We start from the raw sequence: 22,969 nt of genomic DNA on the forward strand, positions 1-22,969 counted from the left end.
ACACATAGGATTGAATATTTTAAAAACAACAACAAAAACAAGTTCCTTTTTGTAGAAGGCCCATGAAGTGCCTGTCAGGTCATCATAACTAGAATTATGGTCACACATGGTCATGCTTTATGGAGGTGGCATAATATTCATATTGGTTATACACACCAGAATTAGTAGTTTTTTTTCAAGGTTTCCACATCCATGAATGCTTATTTAACCCATTCTCGTACCACTAGTTTTCACAATGTTAATTTTGCATCGAACAAGGCAATAGTCATTTGCTGTTGACTTTTTAAACATTTTTAAAATTTATTTTATATATTCTTTTGGCTGTGCGAGGTCTTCATTGCTGCACAATTTTTCTTCCTCTGGTTGTGGCAAGTGGGAGCTGCTTTATAGTTGTGGTGTGCCAGCTTCTTTTTGCGGTGGCTTCTCGTGGCAGAGCACAGACTCTAGGGCACTCAAGCTTTAGTAGGTGCAGCTCCCAGGCTGTGAATCACAGGTTCAGTAGTTGTGGTGCGTGGGCTTAGTTGCACTGCAGCATGTGGATCTTCCCCGATCAGGGCTCAAACCCATGTCTCCTGCATTGGGAGAGTGTGTGTGTGTGTGTGTGTGTGTGTGTGTGTGTGTGTGTGTGTGTATAAATAAAACAATAGATAATATGTTGCAAAAATGATGGCAAATCAATAGAATGTTAACCAGTAAAAATTAAATTTCAGGATATTTAATCACTTAGAAAACTAGAGTATTAACTATTTTTAAGGATTATAAAGTAGTATGTTTGATATTAATCCATTTGTATAAATAATAATATATTTAAGAAAGACATAGGAAAGACTAGGATGTTTTTCTCATTTGTGCTTATCTACTACTGGATTTTCAGTAATAACTGTATTACAATTAAAATTTTTGAGTCAAGTTTATGCCGATATTTACAGAGTTTTTGATACAGCCTTAAGTGGTTAAAAAAGAAAACAGAACAACACATTGTATATCAGACCAGACCTATACTTGGTGATTACTTGTTAACCACCCTCTGTGAAAGAGCAGAGATGGCGTGTGTTTTGCTCACAGCTGCGTCCTCAGTACTGAGGACGGCATTCTCGTAGGCAACTAGTAAAGGAGAGTGAATGAACTGGTCCACTGACCCTGGCATTGTGGGTCTCTAACAAAGCTCACTTCCCCTGCTGCATTTCAGAGCCATCGAGAAGCTAAGCGGGCATCAGTTTGAGAACTACTCCTTCAAGATTTCCTACATCCCGGATGAAGAGGTGAGCTCCCCTTCGCCCCCTCAGCGAGCCCAGCGTGGGGACCACTCTTCCCGGGAGCAAGGCCATGCCCCTGGGGGCTCTTCTCAGGCCAGACAGATTGATTTCCCGCTGCGGATCCTGGTCCCCACCCAGTTTGTTGGTGCCATCATCGGAAAGGAGGGCTTGACCATAAAGAACATCACTAAGCAGACCCAGTCCCGGTACGTGCCTCCGGGGCTTCCTTTCCTTCCTTCTGAGGGGTCCCCTGAGTGCTGGTGGGTCCCGGCCATTCCCAGGTTGCTATTGCTTGCATCAGCAGTGGGGGGCTGTGCTGGATGGGACAGTGGCTTCTTTAAACAGAACTACTAACAGACTAACACAGAACCCAGGGGCCTTCATGAGCTTTCATGCCAATGTCCTAGAGGTCATACCTGAAACACTAATAATTCATAAAAAAGGTACTAATGGCCTCACAGTCACGAATTGTTCTCCTAAGCTCTCTGATGCCTGTGAACACATCTACGTATTTTTAAAACAACAGAGGTATGGGTCTGAACTTTATGGGATCCTAGAACCCACTTACCTTAGCTCTCGCCTCCTCTTCTGAGTCAGAGCCCAGGGTGATAGTCATTCTTTGAGACCACCTAGGGAGTCTCACAAACAGCTTCATAAAGGCAACGGGTGAGTCACTGTTACATTGAGCAAGAAATAAAGTACGTTATTAGCCTTATGTTTAGTTCTCTGTCTGCTTAAGGAGACTGACTCCATAGTAGGAGTTGTAGTGGGTAAAGTAACTTGTGAGGTTGTTGATTTTTGTATGTTCCTAAGACCGCAGCATGATAAAATGAACAAAGCACAGCACTTGAAAACAAAGACCCTTGTCCAAGTTTTCCCACTTAATGGCTGTATAAGCTTAGAAAAAATTTTAAGCTTTCTGAGCATCAAAAGCTTCTATAATCTAGGAGTAGTGTGAGAATTAGGACAGTCAGATTGAATGAAATAATTATTGTGAAAGCACTTAAATTACAAAGCACCAAATTACAAGTATTAGTTATTTACATTCCTAATGCATTTTACTCAGGTCATCGAGGGTTTTATAACCTGAAAGACAAAAAACTGTTTTCTTCAAAGTGTCTGAGTTATTTCCAAAAAATGGGCAATTACATGAATCCCAGGGTTTATAATCATAGGAGTGAAGTGATAAGATAGTAGTCAGAGGAAACACTATGTGATGTTTCTTTTGTTTTAAAATCAGTCCCCTTTTATCCCTGTAAGTCTACTTCCCTGAGAAAGTGATTTTTATTTGTATGTCTTTTTGTTCCAAATATTATTTGAAGTGGCTTTATAAATGTAGCAAGTTTAAATAGAAGCGAAGTTAATTCTCAAAGTGTGTGCCTACTTTTTTAGAAATAGGCCCCAAACTTGGATTTGGGCTTTCTAACAACCAAAGTAAAAGGGGATACAATCAATTACGTGATTCTGAAAGTTAACAAAAACAAATAGAGCCACAACTACCCAAAGAAGTCTGATAAAGTCATCAAGCTTTGGAGCCATTAGTTTAAGAGACTGGAAGAAGGCAGGCTGCCAGTGGCAAGGAAACCAAAAACTTAGGCAGAGAAAGGGCATGCCTCTGTTTTCTATCCACACTCAAATATATAAAGCTTGCTTGAATTTGGTGTTTAGAGTTGGATTAACATATGGCTTTTAAAAGCTGCAATCAGTTCAGAGACTGGCACTGTGCCAACGTGCAGTATTATCCTGCTCACTTTTAAGATCATTTGAAAGACTACACAAAATACTTCATTTACCAAACTGGCTTCATTTACCACATTGGCTTGGTGCCTTTGTCCAATAGCACTCCTGTAAGAAATATTCCTTTCCAAGTGGAGCTGCAGAGAATTCAGGTTTGGCCCAAGACCTTCTGCACTGCTTGCTGCCTTCTTGGAGAATGGCATTGGTTGCAAACGTGCTAATGACACTTATTGTCTGTCTGTGTCCCCGCTGTACATTGGCCAGTGCAGCACTTTCTGGGACTAGGATCCAGTGCCAGATGACGTTGTGCTATGGCTCCTGATTCTTTTCCTGCAGGGTAGACATCCACAGAAAGGAGAACTCTGGGGCCGCAGAGAAGCCCGTCACCATCCATGCCACCCCAGAGGGAACCTCTGAAGCATGCCGCATGATTCTTGAAATCATGCAGAAAGAGGCTGATGAGACCAAACTGTAAGTTTGCATGCAACGCACAGACCGCTCAACAGAAAAGAAGATTAGGTTCTCATTCATTTAACCCAGGAAAGCTTTCAAAGAGCTGTAAATTTATTTCTCAGTTAAAGGGAGCGGGGGAAGGATTAATTTTCAGGTATTTGTTCCATAGAGACTACAATGGGAGATAGATCTTTTATGTTTACAATGTGGCTGTTTCTCTACTTGCATGTTTCTCTTGGTGATCCTAATGCTTCCATCACTCACTGGCAATAATTATTGATGGGAATATAACCATGTTGTCCAATGTGTGTGCTAATGGAAATGTTCTATATTTGCACTGTTCACTATAATAACCACTAGCCAAGTGTTGCTGGTGAGTGCTTGAAATGTGACAAGTGCAGTGGAGGTACTGAATATTTTAACTTGATCCATTCAGATTTAAGTAGTCACGTGTATGGCTAGTGGCCATCATATTGGACGGGGCAGATTCAGAAAGTACATTTGCATCAAAAGGGTTTTGCTTCTAAGCCCCTTGGACTCTTAAGCTTGGATTATGTTTCCTTAAATAGTAGAAACTGGTATCTGAGTGGCTATTTTCTTCTTCTTTTTTCTTGAATCTCCTCCTGTCCATTTCTTTCACAAAATATTGCTTAGGATTCCTGTTGTACAATTTGAATGACAAATACAGTTCATAGTAACTTGTATAATTTAGTAATACAAATATATTAATTTGTATTATAAACAAATTAATGATAATAGAATAGATAATAAAAAAGGCTGTTTGTACAAAAAGGCAAAATCTACTTATAGGCATGTATTGTGGCAGTTTTATAAGGAAACAGTGAGTGATGAATTGAATATAAAACTAATTTATATTCAAACAGTGTCAAATAATGTATTCCAAAACCAAGGAGATGAGAGTAGTTCTTAGAAGAAAAACATTGCAAAGTCTTAGGCTTCATGAGGAACTCTTAACATTTTACTTATGAATTACTTACTATGTGGGACTTTTGGAATCCCCCAAGTGCTGTGACTTAATTTAAAGAAGACCCTCTCTCATCCAAGTTATTGAGAACTTTATAAATGTTACCCTCCTTGGTCCTTTGAATTAGGTGTCATCATCTTACAATATTTGAAAGAATCAAAAAGACTGCTATATAAATTGGATTTTTGAAGTATTTATGTAGAGCCGAGATAGAGTTTGAATATCTTTGAAATGTGACTTTTTTTTTAATGAGGCATTATGCTGAGCACTGTGCTAGGGGCTGAGGCTACAACTCTGAACAAGATCCAGTTCCTTTTTTTTTTATTTATCCAGTGTGAGACATCTGCTAAACAAACAATTACACCAGTAAGTAATTAAGTACAGCTATGATAAGTGCTACAGTGGAAAACAACTGCAGGTAACTGGAGGCCCTAATCAAGGCTTCAGAGAGACAAAGAGATTTAGGGATTTCAGAGAAGGCCTTCCTGTATGAGTGACATTTCAGCTGAGCCCTGAGGAAGATGAGCAGGAGGTGGAGGATGGAGGTGAAGAGGGATCCTAAACTTTCCTTTTATTCATTTATGTGCATGTTCGGTCTTATCTGACTCTTTGCAACCCCATGCGTGGCCTGTAGCCTGCCAGCCTCCTCCCTGTTCATGGGATTTTTTTCAGTAGGCATACTGGAGTAGGTTGCCATTTCCTCCTCCAGAGGATCTTCCTGACCCAGAGATTGAACCCACTTCTGCATTGCAGCCAGATTCCTTACCACTTAGCCATTCATTTACCAAATATTTATTGAGTACATACTATGTGCCAGGCACTGTTCTGTGTCCCAGTGAACAAAGCTGACAAAAAATCCTGCCCTCTGTAAGTCACATTCTAATGGAGCTTCTTCAAACATCCCTTTATTTTGAGGCTGTTGTAGTGCATCTATTAGATGTTTTTGGTCTCAAGTAACAGAAAATGTAACAAATGGCTTAAGTAATAAGAAACAGTTTTGATGTCACATAATTAGAAGTCCTTGCTATGTGAGAATGACTGCAGGGTCAGTTGAATCATAGACTCAAAGGCCCATGACTTTTCTTTCTGTTTTACTTTTTTCAGTGTATCTGATATGCCTTTTCTTTTATCAGTTGAGGTGATCATGTGGGTTTTGTCCTTCATTCTGTTAATATAGTATATTAATTTTTGTATGTTTAAACATCTTTTCATTTCAACTTAAAAGACTCCCTTTAGCATTTCTGATAGAACTAGTCTAGGAGTAATGAACTCCTCGCATCTTTTATCTGGAAAAGTCTTAATTTTCCTATCATTTTCAAAGACAGCTTTGCTAGATACAGTATTCTTGGTTGATAGCTTTTTTCTTTCTGTGCTTTGAGTATGTCATCCCATTCCCTTCTGTCCTGCAGATTTCTGCTTAGAAATCCATCTATAATCTTATGGAAACTTTCTTGTATGTTACTAATCACTTTTGTCATGCTGTTTTCAAGATTTTCTCTTTGAGTTTAGACACCTGGGTTATAATGTGTTTCAGTGTGATTCTCTTTTGGTTTATCCCAGGTGGATATTCTTGGAGCTTCTTAAATCTGTATGTCAGTTTTTTCCCTCAGATTTGAAAAGTTTTCTGCCTATTTTCTTTGAATAAGCTCTCTCCCTTGTCTCTTTCTCTATCCTTCTGTGATTCCAATGACATGTTTCTTGATCGATTTGATAGTGTTCCATAAGCCCATTATCCTGTCTCTACTTTTTTTTAAATTCTTTTTTCTCCCTTCAGTTGATGATTTCACATAACTGATATTCAAGTTTTCTGAGTCTGTCTTCTGCCTGATCATATCTGCTTTTGAATTCCTTTAATATTTCAGTTATATTTTTCAGCTCTATTGTTTCTGTTAGGTTGTTTTTTAATTTCTTTTTCTTTGTTGATATTCTCACTTTGTTCATACATCACCTTCCTGATTTCATTTAGTTGTTTGTATTCTCATTTAGGTCATTGAGCATCTCTGTGATCATTATTTTAAAGTCTGTCAAGTCAAGTGCTCGGGCCTGGTGCACTGGGAAGACCCAGAGGGATCGGGTGGAGAGGGAGGTGGGAGGGGGGACTGGGATGGGGAGTACATGTAAATCCATGGCTAATTCATATCAATGTATAACAAAAACCACTGTAATGATGTAAAGTAATTAGCCTCCAACTAATAAAAATTTAAAAAAAAATAAAAATAAAAATAAAGTCTGTCAAGTAACTCATAGATCTGCGTTTATTTAGGGTCAGTTTCTGGAGTTTTATTTTGAGCCTTTGATTAGACCATGTTTCTATTTCTTTCTATGGCTTATAATTTTTTTGCTGGAATTTAGGCATCATAAAAAGCAATCACCTCTCAGAATCTTTGCATACTGGCTTTGTTCAGGGGAAGACCTTCACTATTCAGCCTGGCTGGAGGTTTTAGGACCTCTGAAACCATTTCTGATTTCTTTCTCCTCCTGGCTTCTGACTGTGGAGCTGCAGCTCTAACATACTATACACCTCTGTTTTCAGCAGCTTCCAGACTCGGGCACCAGGCTTGGCAGCTCCCTTAGTTAGGAGAGACAGAAACCTATCTCTCAGGCAGCCCCCGGGCAAGCCAGAATGTTGGACTCATTGTCCAGTCTTTTGTTTCTGTCCCAGGGGAGGGGCCTTGGTGTGGAGGATTTCCTCCCAGTTTCCCCTTGCTATGGTGTGTAGGGGAAGGAGCATGAAAGGCATGCCAAATGCCACAGAACTTCTTAGTCCTTTTGCTAGAATCCCTTTTCAGTTTTATAAAATCCTGGGTGGTATAGCTTCTCCCCTGATCTCTAGAGTTCTCAGAGAAAGATTTTAGCCTATCTTTTGTTGTCAACTTGGTGTCTCTGTAGGGATCGGAGGGCCTGTTGTTCCTAGTCTACCATCTGACTGATGTCATTATCCCTTGTGCTTTTTTTACGAGCGAGGAAAACCTTCCTAAAGCCACCCTACAGACCTCTTCTGATACCTCATTGGCCAGTCTCTCTCATGGACCCATTTCCAACCACTCACAACAAGGGAGTAAAATTAACATGATTTTGGCTTGTGTTAATCAGAATTCATGCACTAGAGTTAGTGAGAAACCTAGCTTCTCCTAAAGCCCATGGCCACTTGGTAGCTGAAGAAAAACAGCTTCTATTTGTAAGAAATAAGGAGGGTGATAGCTCTTAATCCCATGGACAGAGAAACCTGGCGGGCTACAGTCTATGGAATTGCAAAAGAGTTGGACATGACTTAGCTACTAAACAACAGCAATAGCTCTTAAGTCAACCGTTGTGTTCAACTTAAATGTCAAATTGTTGCGTGTCTCTTGTAGAGCTGAAGAGATTCCTCTGAAGATCTTGGCCCACAATGGCTTGGTTGGAAGACTGATTGGAAAAGAAGGCAGAAATTTGAAGAAGATTGAACATGAGACAGGGACCAAGATAACAATCTCATCGTAAGCCACTTGTTTCCAATTAACTGTGCCCAGTAATGGAGAATGTGAGCATTTTGATATGTCCAGCTCGTTCATCTGCTTTTCCTTAAAATGGGAATGTAATCGTAAGATAATCATATAATTATCTTCAGCACTGTCAAAACAAATGCATAAGTAGTTCCCAGTCAAACCTTCTCTACTGATAGCATCTAAGTCACTGCAAAGATTTGAGATAAGATGGCCAATGTTCTGTGCCACAGTGTGAGGTGAGGGTATCCATCTTCTTCCTGCCTCTTCCACCAAGACTTGAGTGTGACCCTTCTGAGATTTTATTTTTCCTTTTGAAAAAAGGAAATTTTTCTCTTTTTCCTGGTGGCCAGCTTGCAGGATTTGAGCATATACAACCCTGAAAGAACCATCACTGTGAAGGGCACAGTTGAGGCCTGTGCCAATGCCGAAATAGAGATTATGAAGAAGCTGCGTGAGGCCTTTGAAAATGATATGCTGGCTGTTAATGTAAGTGCTGACTGCTTTCTTCTCCACTGGTTTTCACATGTGTTGTCAGGCAGGACCCAAGCCTCTCTAAGAATAATTGTCATTCAGAAAGTGAAGAAGCACTTTAGAATAGGAGTACAGAGTTACGCCTTTCTTCTTGGGGGCAAGGGCATTAGAATAAGCAGGAGACGAACTAGTAAAATACGCTAAGTACACGTGACAGAATAGTGTGAAGTCATTAAAATCACAGCTTGGAAGATTTTTAAATCAGAAATTGCTTATGATATATTGTTAATTAAGAAAAGAATATATTAATATAAAAGTATATATAACTAGGGTTTTAATTATATAAAATAATATGAGTCAAAATGACTAGAAGGCTGCATATAAAAATCAAGACAGCTGTTATGTTAGAAAAGTGAGATTTTTTCCCCCCCGCTACTTTCCAGTTTTAAAAAAACTTCTGATTTTCATCTCTCACTGATCTGTCCTTTCAGATTGTCCAATAAATGTTGTCATCCACCTCGACTCTAATAATTCTAGCAGACTGATTTGGGTTTGTCCTTCCTGTTATTACTACCTGGTTCCAACTTTATAATGGGGAGACACCATCCTGAAATTCATTCAGGAATCTTAAAAATATTTGTCTTTTTAATAAAAAGCACAAACTCAGCTCAGAGGAGTAAATTTTTTCATTTTTTTATGATAATAATTTTTTTTAACATATATAAGACAGGAAAGGATACTATGATCAACTCTCATATGCCCGTAATCTAGCTTCAGCAGTTATCCGTTCATGGCCTGTTTTGCTTCATTTGAACCTTCATCCACGTCCCCACTCCCACTGGGATGACTTGGAAGAAAATCCCAGACTTTGTAGCATTTCACAGAGGACTCAATGTCGAGAAAGGACTGGGTGGGTGAAACACAGCCCCAGGCCCCTCACGTAGCACTTGCCATAGGCCCTCCTTACTCAGGTCAGTACTCCCTTCCCACCTCACCCCAAGTCCCACCTTAGCGGACCACATGATAATTACGGGGCATGGTGAGCATGGTGAGGAGAAGACTGCGGTGTGACCTTCCCTCCCCCTCCATTTGTGTGTATTTGTCTGTCAAAGTATTGTCCACTGATCTCATTTTCTTCTCTGGGGATCTTGATATCTTATGGTAAACTCTTTCTGTGAACATCCAGAAATGCTGCAGAGGCTCTGGGTGTTCCAAACATCTTCCTCTGAGCATGTGTATCACTTAGGTTCATCCACGTCTGTGCTGAAGTCATGGATTGATAGGTGAATAACAAAATTACTAGATCTCACACATGAATGGGATAAAGGCTAAGATCCTAACTCTCCCATCCCAGATATTCTAAAAGAAGGCAAGTTACTGGGTGACCCTAGAGCCACAGATGAGCAAAGAGAAAATGTTAGAGATCTGCTCGGTGATTGGGGAGGCAGTGGTAGGACAGGTGGGTTACAAACCAGGGTGGGAGATACATCATCCTCTGCCTCTGAAGGGCAGCCTGTGTGAGCATCCCCGTGTTTAAATGTGAAGTGAGCAAGTGAGATGATCACGAAACTGGCAGCTAAATGGTAAACAAGCCAAAGTTGTGGACCATTCCAAATATGGATAAGAGTTTACACATGTGGCATCTTAATGAGGGGTCTGATCTTTCCCTGGATAGAGTTAGGAAGAACTATTCAGCCAACATGTTTTAATCATATTCATTCAGCAAATATTTATTGAGTACTTACTATGTACCAGGCACTGAGCTCACAGCACTAAACAAGACAGTTTCTGTCCATGAGGAAATTGTTGTCTGAAAGGCAGAGGCAACTACCCAGGCCATTCAAATACTACGTGATGCCTGCTGTTTTAGGGGAACATGAGTGTGTTAGGAGAGCCCAGAAAGGGCACCTGAGCTAAGGCCTTTGGGATGAAAGAAGGTTCCTTGAGGAGGGGCCATCTAAGCTCCGGTGAAACCCACATGATAAGTAGGATGTAACCAAGCGAGGATGGAGACGAAGCAACAGTTCTTGCAAAGCAGACAATGTGTGCAGGGGATCCGGAGGAGAGAGAGGAGCAGGACTGGGGAGGGTGGGAGTGAAGGTTAGCAGGAGAGGCTGGCAAAGTGGCCTGGGTCCCCAGGAAGAGCCTCATGGCTGTGTTAAGATGTGCAGAGAAGCTTTGAAAGGAGCGCCACAGTCAGGTTGAGGTTTGGAGAGCCCGCTCCAGCCGCAGGGTGAGGAAGAGGTCCACGGGGCCTGGGTGAGCTGAGTAGGAGACACTGATGCCGTCCAGACAAGAGATGGAGGTTGACCCAGGCAAGCTGGGCCTCTCTGGTCTCCGCCCCTCAACTCTTTTTCCATTTTTATTCCCAGCAACAAGCCAGTCTGATCCCGGGGTTGAACCTCAGCGCACTTGGCATCTTTTCAACAGGATTTTCCGTGCTGCCTCCACCAACAGGGCCCCGAGGAGCTCCCCCCGCTCCCCCCTACCACCCTTTCGCTGTAAGTAGCTCAGCTTTCAGGGCTTTGCTCATGCTCCTCTAGGCAGCGGCATTTCTCTGCTGTGTTGAATCAGAGCCAAAGCTTTCATTTGGAGGCCGTGCTCATAAGGGCTGAATTCAACAGTTCTTAGGACCTCTTCCTAATGGACAGATTAAAACCATCCTCTAAATATGTGCTCTTAAACATAGTATATATCATATCTGGGAAAGAAAGAGACTGCTAGCAAATTCATTAGCTAGAAGCCTGTTCAATGTAAAAAAAGATTTGTTAGCGCAAATAAGAAACTTCATGAGTGTTGTTCACTTACTAAAATATATTTTCGTACCTAGATGACTCATGTATAAAATTCTAACCTGGGTCTACGATTCAAGTGCATTATATTTTATTAATAATTTTTTAAAAGAAAATAGCACACACAGTGTTTATTCCTAGACACTTAGCACAATGCCTGGCATTTAGTAGATTCTCAGTAAGTATTTATTGTTTGAATCATAATTAATAGCAGAAGAAGAAACGTGAACTTTATGTGTTTTCTACTTGTCTCCATCCACAAGCATCATTCAAGATCAACATGTTACCAAATTAGGGCTCAGGATACTTGACAGCTTTTTTTTTTAATTCATCCCTCATTCTCCACACATACTACTTATTTTTTAAGAAAACTAATTTTCTCCCAATGTTCATACTGTTTAAATGGGAAGAATCAGGTTGAAGAACATTACCGTAACCACCTCTTTCTTTTGAGAGGTGGTCTCTGGTATAGCAGGCTTCACTCACAGTGTCAGAATTCTGAGTAACTCTTTGGGTTAGCTGTAGAGAGACAGGGTGAAGTCAGTGTGCTGTTTTGCCAGCAAAATACGGAAATGAACTGGCACCCACATCTTTAGTCACAGAACATACACACTCTGTCATCATGTTTAGATACAGCTTTTCTTTTTTTTTTTTTGCTAAAGATACCATGAACTTTTTTTTTTTTTTTTTTAAACAGCTTGTTGCCTGAGGGCCTCGAGGCTTTCTTTTTTTTTTTTTAATTTTTTTTTTCCATTTATTTTTATTAGTTGGAGGCTAATTACTTTACATCATTACAGTAGTTTTTGTCATACATTGAAATGAATTAGCCATGGATTTACATGTATTCCCCATCCCGGTCCCCCCTCCCACCTCCCTCTCCACCCGATCCCTCTGGGTCTTCCCAGTGCACCAGGCCCGAGCACTTGTCTCATGCACCCAACCTGGGCTGGTGATCTAGATACAGCTTTTCTTAGTAATTTTTAAATCTCTCCATACCATTTCTTTAGAGTTATATACATTTTCTCTTAAGCTAAAGGATAGCACCCAATCTTAAGCTAAAGGATAGCGCCCAATATTGAGCCGTGTGTGTGTGTGTGTGTGTGTGTGTGTGTGTCTGTCTGTCTGTCTGTCTGTCTGTCTGTCTGTCTGTCTTAGTGTCAGAGGGAGCTGGGAATATGGCAGGAGGGAACTGGCAGCTGTTACAGTCATGTAGGTACTCTAAGGAGGGAGAACAGCTTCGAGAAGTGTGTGTCCCCATCTTTGCTGAGATGTGAGAATGACTGAGCCCAGGACAGTGAACTGGCCTTTAGACACATGTCGTTTCTTGAAAGAAAGATTATAGGTACTGCTCCACCAATGATAACTTGAAAAGGCACACTACTCTGTCAACCTAAGTAGCATAAATAGTGGGAGAAAAAAAAAGATGTAATACAGTAGAAAATTCTTCTAAAATGATCATCTAAAAGAGAACTCAGCAAATGACAGTCTGAGACCAGATCCAGCCCATCACTTATTTTCGTGTATATGTACAACTATGAATGTTTATTAAACGCATTGTCTGTCTGCTTTTCTGCTGTGATGGCAGAGTTGAGTAGATGCAGTAGAGACCGTGAGATATGCAAAGCCTAAAATATTTATTTGGCTCTGTACAGAAAAGTTTGCAGATCCCTGAACTGAAAAACAAGAAGAGAACTTTTCATGTGATAGCAGAATATTTTCTAAACTTGAACATAGGTTTTGCTAGTTGGGAAGTTTCCTTTACATCCTTTACATCTGAGATTGTTTTACTAAAACAGTAGAATAATGAGTTTTACGAAAATAGTTTCTGTTCTCTATAAAACAGATTTTGAAGAAAATATTTTCAAGTTAAAAGCCATTGTAGTTCTGATCTTGAGCCCTTAGATCAAGATTAGCTTCTAATCTGAAGCACACAGTTGCCCCAACTCTGCAACGTACACTTCCTGCAGACCTTTCTCTCTGGCAGCTGCAGAAGACGGGAGAGCATAGAGGTGGCCATCGCTACCCTCCTGTGCAGGGTCCAGACCCTGAATTGGAGGCCTGAGGGCTTCCCAGGTGGACCCAGGCCTCCTGAGAAGAACAGGGTAGGGTGGAGTGGTGGGGAGCCTTCAAATACTTGTAAAATATTACTTCTTTTCTGTCACTTAGACATTCAAATTTCAAGAAATTAGGGTACTTCTTGGTTGCTTTTATACATCACAAACCTCTAGTGCTTTTGCTCTCAACATCCGAAGGTCAGGAGACCTGTGCACCTCTTTATAGGTGGCTCACACGTGCATTAATTGGGGGCACCAATGCTGGAAGCTTTTGATGTATGCATGTGTATATGAAAATTACCATTTTTATTATTTTCTGGTTATAAAAGTAATACGTGCATAGTATTTAAGAAGCAAATGATACAAGTGCAAGTTTTTTCTTAATCTAGAAATAACTAGTGTATCTATGTGTATGGGTATATATACAATGTGTATATATACACATATATATATAATAAAGTATATAGATGATACATATTCCAAATTGTCACTCTACAATGGAAATTCTTGGATATATATCATGATTATTTTATCCAGTTATTTTCTCAGAATAAATTCCTGGAAATAGAATTGCTGAGCCAAAGAATATATAAGTTTTATATATAACTATAAAAATATAAATGTTGATATTTTGATATTTATTAACATATAAATTTTGATACATAAAGAATGTACTACTATTCCTTCTTATCTGATATGTGACACAGAGACTTTTTTTTCCTTCTATACTCTCACTACCAATGTAATTATTCCTTGCAATCTGGTGCTTTCTTAATAATTTTTTTATTTGTTTATTTTTGGCTGTGCTGGGTCTTCATTGCTGTATGGGCTTCTCATTGTGGTGGCTGCTTTTGTTGCAGAGCAGTCTCTAGGGCACATGGGCTTCAGTACTTGCAGCTCATGGGCTCAGTAGTTGAAGCTTCCAGGCTCCAGAGCTCAGGCTCAGTAGCTGTGGCGCATGGGCCTAGTTGCTCCACGACGTGTGGGATCTTCTGGATAAAGGGTTAAACCCATGTCTCCTGCTTTGGGAGGCAGATTCTTTACCACTGAGCCACCAAGGAAGCCCTGCAATCTGATCCTTTAAAAGATACTATTAGAGTTATCTTTTACTCGTAATAAGCACTTTGGGACTTATTGGACATTTTTCTCCCCCTCTAATTAATTGTCTTTTTGTACCCATTGCCTATCAATCTGTAGAGAGGCAGTATAGATTATGGAGTCAGACAACCTGTGTTTGAATCTCTGCACTATATCACTTGTTATTTTTAACAAACGTGGGCAAGTGACTTGGCCTCTTTGCATTTCTGTGTCCTTCTCTGTTTCATGGAATTGTTGTGAGGGTAATTAAATAAGTAAAAATCTGTACACAGTAATTGCTGTATAAATCTTAGCTGCTATTGTCATTTCTCCCCATCTTTTTCTTAATGATTTATAACAGCTAATTACATATTAAGGCTGTTAACCATTTGTCATGTTGTAAATATCTTCCACCAGCTTTTCATTTCTCTTTGCTTTATTTGTGGTGTCTTGTGCCATAGTAATTTAAAATAGGGTTTTTTTGAACAAGTGAACTACTATATGAAGTAAATAGTAAATGTTTCCCTTTAGCCTTCCTTCTCTTACCCAAATTTTACCCAACTACCACTCCCCAGAAGTATAATATTTTTATGTTTAAAAATGTTTTATGAGCATATATATAATCATTTTATTCAAAAACAAATGGAATCGTGCCACATATAGTGAATTACTGTTGTTTTATTTTTCACTTATTATGAGCATTTTTCCATATATAGAGTTAATTCTCTTTAATGACTTTTTAATTCCATTGTGTGAAATTACTATAATTTTTCTACTGAGCATGCTGTTTTTCGACATTTGGGTTTTCTCTAGGCTTTCTCTGCTACCAGTAGTGTCAAAGTGAATGTCCTTAAACATATGAGTGTGAGCAGATCAAGAGGTAAATTGTAAGACTGCAATTATTACACCAAAAGGGAATGTGTTTTTCTTTTTAATTTTCACATTTCCTTCAACAGAATTAATGAAGAAATTTTAAGAATTAAGATAGATCAGTGTTGTTTTCTGTAATGGACTTCTGGCCTTTGATGTTGTGCTAAGAAAAAGCTGCCTGCTATCTAAGAGTATAAAATATCCTCCCATGTTCTCTTACAGTCATTTTTAGGTTTGGGGGGATTGTTGCTTATAATTCATAGGCAGTTTATCTTAACTTGTACATTGAGCTAGGGATTCAGTTATTTTTTTTCCAATGCATCACTCAGTTTGAAATGTCAGTTTTGTTGTATGCCAGATTCCCATGAATCTTATTCCTGGGCTCTATTCTGTTCCATTCATCTTTTTGTCTACACCACAGTTACTGTAGTTTTATACTATCTTTGACAGTGTCAACACCAGGGTTATTTTTTTCCTCAAAAGATTAAATTGAAAGGATAGTCAACTTATACTATACTTGGGAAATTTGAGAATATATAGGAATTTTCTGTCCCTTGAAGATTTAATGCCATCCATCCATAAAACTTCTGGGCCTAGCACTTTCGTTTGGAGAAAGATCATTTATAATCTTTTCAGTTTCTTATAAGTTTCTGACTTGGTTTTGTTGATTTATATTCTCCTATAAAAGTATTCATATCTCTTTTCATACTTAGTAATACAAAGTTGTACAAAGCAATCTATTGCCTTGTAAAGCTTCAAACTTATAAATATCTCTTTTCACTCCTAACATCATATACTGTGTTTTCTCTTTCCTTAATCAAATTTATTAGGGAGTTTTCTTTTAATTTTTTAGTAGTTAAGGGTTTCTTTTTTATTATATTACAGTAGTTTCCTATACTTTCCTCTCAAAGAATGTTACTGGAACAGTTCTGGGTTTTGTGGTCTTGCATGATCACATGATGATCAAATGCATGATCAAATTTTGGAAACCATGGATCTTGGAAAGATATACCTTCTCTAATGGACTAAAAGTTATGTTTATGGCTGTAAAGTCAAGCTTTTAATTGATGACTTGTATCCTCTATATAATTATTTTTTATCTCTATGACTTATTACATTTTGAGAGCAGTTTACTGTTCCCACTATGATTATGACTTTTTAAAATTCTTTATTTCTAATAAATATTTGTTTAATGTATTTTTATAATTATATTACTCTAGAAATAATCTGGAACTTTAGTCCAAATTATTAACTTTTCTTTCTTAGTCAATATACAATCTCGTAATTCAGAGTTATTTAGAATTAGCTAAATTTTACTAGTCTCTGCTCACTGTAGATGGTTTCTTATGTTCCATATCTTCTCATTTCTTGAGTTATTTGTTTTTGTTTCTTTTTCTGGAGTACTTCCTTAAATAACTTTTTTTCAGGAATAGCACATAAATAGTATAATTTCTAAGCCTTTGTATATCTGAAAATGCCTTTTTTGCCCTTCACACATGAATGAAAGTTCAGCTGCATGGTTAGAGATTCTAGGGTCATAGTTCCTTTAGAACTCTTAAAGTAATACTTGTAGCATTTTGCTTTTCAGATAAGTTGCTACCAGCCAGATCCTCTTTCTTTAGTAAGAAACTTTTTTTTTCATTTGCCTGTAGTTTTTGCTTTTTGTAAAAGCATTTTACCTTCACCCTGGGAAATCAGAAATGTGAGTCAGCCCTTCAGTCTGACTGTTCAGGTCTTTCATTGGTTCAGGAAACCTTCTGGATCTGTTTTTTTCCTTCTGGGGTTTGCACTTTCTGGAGAGAGAGTAATCCTCTCACTCTCCTTGTCCTGTCTTTCTGAGTCCCTGCTTCTGTTTTGTGTGAGTTAACCCTCTTGTGCACTGCCTGCCCTTCCGGGAGTGTCCATGCTACTATTTACAGGGCTTCTGTTGAGTTTTTACTCTACTAGTTTTTAATTTCTAAAATCGATCTAGTTCTCTGATTGGCTTTCCTCGTAGCAGTGTACTCACATATTAAAGCACTGCCCTCTTGAAGCTCACTGAGAAATCAGACTTTTTTTAAAAGTTCTCCCTCTTTGCTGAATTAATTTACCAAGGTCATGTGCCTTGCTTAGCTTTGCTTCCCCCTTTCATGCTGCTGCTTCTCTGTATGTGTCCAGTGAGTTTTAATTGTCCATTCACATACTTAAACTCAGCAAAAGGCATATTAGAATCCTTTGGGCAGCCTTATCATAACATACACCATGGGTCCCACCAGTGAATTTGGAATGTTCCATGTGAGGGCAGCATTGGGTTAAGATCTAGAGACACAGAGTCAGATAGAGATCTGTGCTCGAATCTTGGCTCCCCTTCTTTCTAGCTGACCCAGTTCTGGTCCCCATCAGCTCCTGAGGTGGTCCTCTGAGAGCACACAGGGCTGGTGGGCAGGGCCTGGAAGGAGGCACTGGACGCCGGGGTAGCATGTGTACCTTCTGAACCTGGAGCGGCTCTACCCATGACTCTGGCCCCTCTGCCCAAGTCCATTCCCTTGCCCCATGTCTGTGTCCCTGGTTCCAGGGAGGAGCGCCTGCCATCTTTGTAAGAGCACTCTGTCATCACACTAAAGCTATTTATATATCTGAAAATACTTTGTATGCCTGACCCTTGCCTCTTTACGATCCTTCCATGCCCCTCTCTCTTCCTGCTCCATGATTTCTTTATGATTCAGAATATCACCTAAATGATGCACGAAATGGTCGTACCCAACAGCTTAGAACTCAGGACCCTGTAGTTCTTCTAGGAAAAGCAGGCCCAGCTTTAATTCCATTCTAAATGTTCATGAGTGTGTCTGATACATTTTTGTTGTTGGTCAGTCACTAAGTCATGTCCAGCTCTTTGCGTCCCCATGAACTGCAGCACCCCAAGCTTCCCTGTCCTTCACTCTCCCTTGAAATTTGCTCAAACTCGTGTCCATTGAGTCAGTGACGCCATCCAACCATCTCATCCTCTGCCACCCCTTCTCCTTTTGTCTTCCGTCTTGCCCAGCATCAGGGTCTTTTCTTTTCTAATGAGTCACGTCTTCACATCGGGTGGCCAGAGTTTGATATCTACCCCCCTACTGCCCCAGCATGGTCAAGCATAGAAGATGATACTAATTTCCCTCAAACCAAGAATTTGAAATGAACCAGTGGATAATAGTGGCCAGCCTTGTGGCCTCTCTTTTTGGGGGTCACATCTTTCAGGAGCACCTTCAGCATGATCTCTTCCCCCCCATATCTGAAATTCTAATTCTTTTGAAACATCAAAAGTAAAATTGCTTCTCCCTCATGAAATAGCAGCTGCTGCTGCTGCTAAGTCACTTCAGCCATGTCCGACTCTGTGCGACCCCATAGACGGCAGGCAGCCCACCAGGCTCCCCCATCCCCGGGATTCTCCAGGCAAGAACACTGGCGTGGGTTGCCATTTCCTTCTCCAATGCATGAAAGTGAAGTAAGTCGCTCAGCCGTGTCCAACTCTTAGCGACCCCATGGACTGCAGCCTACCAGAGTCCTCCCATGGGATTTTCCAGGCAAGAGTACTGGAGTGGGTTGCCATTGCCTTCTTAAATGAAATAGCTGAGGACCTTTAAACTGAGACAGTAAGCTCAGCTGCCATTTTAGAGTTAGGGTTCCATACCACCTGTCCCACTCTGGGGCCCCAGTTTGTCAGATGGCTGCACCCTGCTTTCCCATTAAGGAGAACATATATTCAACAGGTTACTTTTTGATCATAAAGCCTAAGCACCTCTTCCATTTGAGGTTGTGGCCTCCCCTGTAAGCATGGGGGTGGAGGGAATGGGAAGTGTGATAAATGAGTACTCATTTACCAATAGTTAAGGCCGTACGGTGCCCAGTGATAGATTCTCCATGCCTGTGAACTCATCGAGTGCCATGTAGTGTATTTCAGGGGCATCCGTTGTACGTAGGGTCAAACCCACGTCCAAACCAAGGCCCACCTCTGCATGACCTCACACTGCCCGCCTCTCCATCATATCTCATTCTGTCTCAGTTATTTTTGCCATACTGGCCTCTCCTGTTTTCCAAAGCTCTGTATCTCAAAGACCTCTGTTTAGAATGTTTCTTACCTAGGGCTCCATGTCCTCCATGGGTCCCCACTCATAAGTCACCTCCTCCAAGAGTCTTCCCAGACCCCTCCAGGTGAAATCACCAGCCCACTGCTCACCTCAGCAGCTACCCCTCCTCATGTCCTCCTGTTCATTTCTTTCATACACTGTCTGCCTCTCCAGTAGAACCTAAGTTCCATGGTGCCAGTGACTCTTTTCTGTCTTAGTATCTGGGTCCCCAGCACCTAGAACAGTGCTTCTGCTCTGATATCTTATGCATGAATGAATCAACAGTTGAATGAACTCCCACAATAGTATTATAAGCTCTAGATACTTTTTAAATCCATTTGTGGATGAGCTTCAGAAAAGTTGAGTAAATTATCTCCAGTTGTATACAGCTGTATTCAGACTCAAGTCTTCTGGGCTTCTGACTCCAAGAACCATCCTACAGACACAAAAGCTAAGGACAGAGCCTCAGCTAGAAACAAGCTCCTGATTGCTGTGTTCAGGGTTCTTTCTCCACAGTGGTTTTCCAACTGTAACTCATGAATAAAACGGGGACTGAGGAGTCCGTTCTTTTTATTCTTTTACAGTTCATTCCCTCCCCAACCCAAGTGGTAGATCTAAATTTGATACTGTATTTGTCTTGGGAGTATTTAAACCCAAAATGGAGCTACCCTTGTGGTTTGTCTATTTTGGGGTCAAATCACAATTCAAAAGAATTATTTCTGCTGAGGGCTGAAGGAAAAACTTTCCAGGTGAGAGGAGGGCAGAGGCATCCTTTCCCCAAGGATTTGTCTGAGCAGAAAAGCTGCTGGGATTCTCTCCCGACCCTCGACGGCCCAGAACTGGGACCTGCAGAGTAGAGTCTGGAGTTGCTCTTCTTCAAGAAAGAGGCCAAGTGAGCCAAACATCTCCACTCAGCTAGCTTCCTTTCAAAAGTGGAGGTTGCCAGAACACTGATCTCATAACCCCCTCTTGTGGCCATGAGCTGTCACTGCAGCCTCTTTCCATGTTACGTGAGTAGAGGCTGGCTTTACAGCATGGTTGCCAGCAAAGGTCCATCTAGTCAAGGCTATGGTTTTTCCAGTAGTCATGTTTGGATGCGAGAGTTGGACTATAAGAAAAGCTTAGTGCTAAAGAATTGGTGCTTTTTAACTGTGGTGTTGGAGAAGACTCTTGAGAGTCCCTTGGACTGCAAGGAGATCCAACCAGTCCATCCTAAAGGAAATCAATCCTGAATATTCATTGGAAGGACTGATGCTGAAGCTGAAACTCCAGTACTTTGGCCACCTGATACAGAGAACTGACTCATTGGAAAAGACCCTGATGCTGGGAAAGATTGAAGGCAGGAGGAGAAGGGGACGACAGAGGATGAGATGGTTGGATGCCTTGACACAATGGACACGAGTTCGAGTAAACTCTGGGAGTTGGTGATGGATAGGGAGGCCTGGCACGCTGCAGTCCATGGGGTCACAAAGAGTCGGACACGACTGAGCAACTGAACTGAGCTCCCTTCCTTTGGCAGAGCTTCTGTCTCCTGCAGGTGCTGTGGACACCCCAAGCACCCTTGGGGGAAGCTCCCCACCGTGTTCACATCTCTTTTCCCCCTGAGGTCAGAAGTACACTGCCCAAACTCAAAAAGCGGAATAGCCGCATTTTGATTCCTAAGGCAATGTTGTGCTCTGGGACAGAGAATACCAGGAGATCTATTCAAGGGTCCTCAAATGGAAGTTAGGTCCCCTAACTCCAGGCCTCATCGTGTCTGACAACTGCCAGACAGACGGGCCTTGGGGATTGGTCCCAGAGCTGTGCACCTCCCTTCCTGTCAGGGCCATGTGTTCACCTTCCTTCCTGTAACAGGCAGGTCAGCATTTATTATACTTGGTCTTATGTGCAAAGCACAGTGAAATAGACTTGCTGACTCTGCTTAACGTTCTGCCCATAAAATATATAAAAGTAGATGCATTCCTGTCTAGCAGGACTATGACGAGGATTGAGAGAGTTTATGAATAAAGGATCTACCACATTGCCTGGGACACAGGCCTTGAATAAAAAGCAGCTACTTTTAAAAAGAATGCCATTTTCTTAACAGCTCTGTGTTTTTCTACCACATCTGCTTTCCTGTTCCCTGCTTTCCCCTCCCCCAGTGTGTATCTATTTGTTCATTTTCTCCCTTGTCTCAGCTTCATGTTAATGCCTCTGTTCTCCATCACTCCATTCCTTCTGAGATTCTCTGGGAGCTCAGTGACCTGACTTCCCCGGGAACACCTTTACTTGTTTGGACTAACTCTTGGACTTGTCCTGGCACCCTGTAGTCCTTTAACCCACAGTTCATAATTCCTCAGAAAAGAAGCCACTGGCCCGCCCTCTCTGCCTGAGGTTAGGTTAGAAAGTGCAAGTGCATGTTCCCTACCCTGGGTTCCTGGGAAGCCCGGAGCTTGGCCCCGCCAGGGAAGGAAGCAGAGATCTGAGCTGCAGAGGGATAGGTGTGCCTTCAGGGCTGCGCAGCGGTGGTGCTGGGAGCCAGTGCTACGTGTGGGCGTCTTGCCTCCCCGAGTTTGGTGAGCGGCCTCGTGGGCCCCACTGACTGACTGTTTCTCTCCTGCTGCAGACCCACTCCGGATATTTCTCCAGCTTGTACCCCCCTCACCAGTTTGGCCCGTTCCCGCATCATCACTCCGTAAGTGCCCACAGTTGAGTTCCGCCGGCCGCTTGTCCCCCTCCGGTAGTCCTTGGCAGACTGACCAGGGCGCGCCCACGGCGCACATGCTGTGCCCGTGGCTCCAGGCCGTCCCGGGAGTGATGGCAGGGCAGCAGCACGGGAGGATGCCCCGTCAGCGTCCTGCTCGTGCCCACAGGTCCCACGGGTGGCTGGGAGCTGCTATGGGGAAGGGTGGGGAGGTGATGCTGGGCTAGAGAACAGTCTCCACAGTTCTTTAACAAAGCCCAGCAGGTGGGCTGTGTCATTCCCACAGGCCTCTGTGGACAGGGACTGCAAGGGCCCCCAACGCCCTTGCCCATGTCTCTAGGCTGGCCCTGTGCGGCCCAGTCAGAGCAGGTTTAATTAGTCTCATTGTGAACCATCGCCCCTGCAACATCCGCTCCTGCCAAGGAGGTGGAGGGCAGCTCTGCATTCCCACTAATAAAGTGCCTCAGGCCCGGTATGCTTACGAGCTGCTGATTCCTTGGAGGAAGACACAGAAGAGATACTCATGTTTGAACTTCACAGAAAGCCTGTGAACAGACAGCTTACTGGGACCAGCGAATTCAGAGCTGCTCGAAAGAAATTTGCACTCTGGTTGTAGTGTAGTTATTAACAGTATGGCCGCTGTTCAGGTTCATCCCTCCAGCTTCCCACCTGCAGTGCCCCAGGCTACAAAGAATCCCATGCCGCACCCAGCCACTGGTCTGTAATGGTGAGTGCCTGGGGAGGCAGCCCGCAGGGGAGTGATGGCGTCTGTCTCGTCTTGTCCTTCCAGTATCCAGAGCAGGAGATCGTGAATCTCTTCATCCCGACCCAGGCCGTGGGGGCCATCATTGGGAAGAAAGGGGCGCACATTAAACAGCTGGCCAGATTCGCCGGGGCCTCCATTAAGGTAAAGCTGCTCTTGACAGCCGTCCGTGTCCCACCCTCTTCCACCCCCACCACCTATCCCATGTCCCTTATTCCTTGTGTCCATCCTGGGGAATTCTTACCACCACCCGCA

At 41.9% G+C, this 22,969-nt stretch overlaps 1 protein-coding gene across 4 annotated transcripts in view; it reads left to right on the forward strand.

Annotated features, from left to right (window-relative positions):
• The window catches only part of IGF2BP2 (insulin like growth factor 2 mRNA binding protein 2), a 164,565-nt gene that overhangs the window by 127,931 nt on the left and 13,665 nt on the right, over positions 1-22,969 (forward strand). For 2 of the 4 annotated variants that reach the window (XM_070466277.1, XM_070466278.1), the window contains exons 6-12: positions 1,190-1,462; positions 3,330-3,464; positions 7,785-7,907; positions 8,267-8,402; positions 10,760-10,888; positions 21,874-21,942; positions 22,742-22,858. In XM_070466277.1, coding sequence (XP_070322378.1) covers positions 1,190-1,462; positions 3,330-3,464; positions 7,785-7,907; positions 8,267-8,402; positions 10,760-10,888; positions 21,874-21,942; positions 22,742-22,858 — 982 coding nt within the window. The remainder of the gene's footprint in view (positions 1-1,189; positions 1,463-3,329; positions 3,465-7,784; positions 7,908-8,266; positions 8,403-10,759; positions 10,889-21,873; positions 21,943-22,741; positions 22,859-22,969) is intronic. The other 2 variants (XM_070466279.1, XM_070466280.1) reach the window with 2 other exon arrangements.

The sequence above is a fragment of the Odocoileus virginianus genome, chromosome 4 (assembly GCF_023699985.2).
Source record: "Odocoileus virginianus isolate 20LAN1187 ecotype Illinois chromosome 4, Ovbor_1.2, whole genome shotgun sequence".
Classification (NCBI taxonomy): domain Eukaryota; kingdom Metazoa; phylum Chordata; class Mammalia; order Artiodactyla; family Cervidae; genus Odocoileus; species Odocoileus virginianus.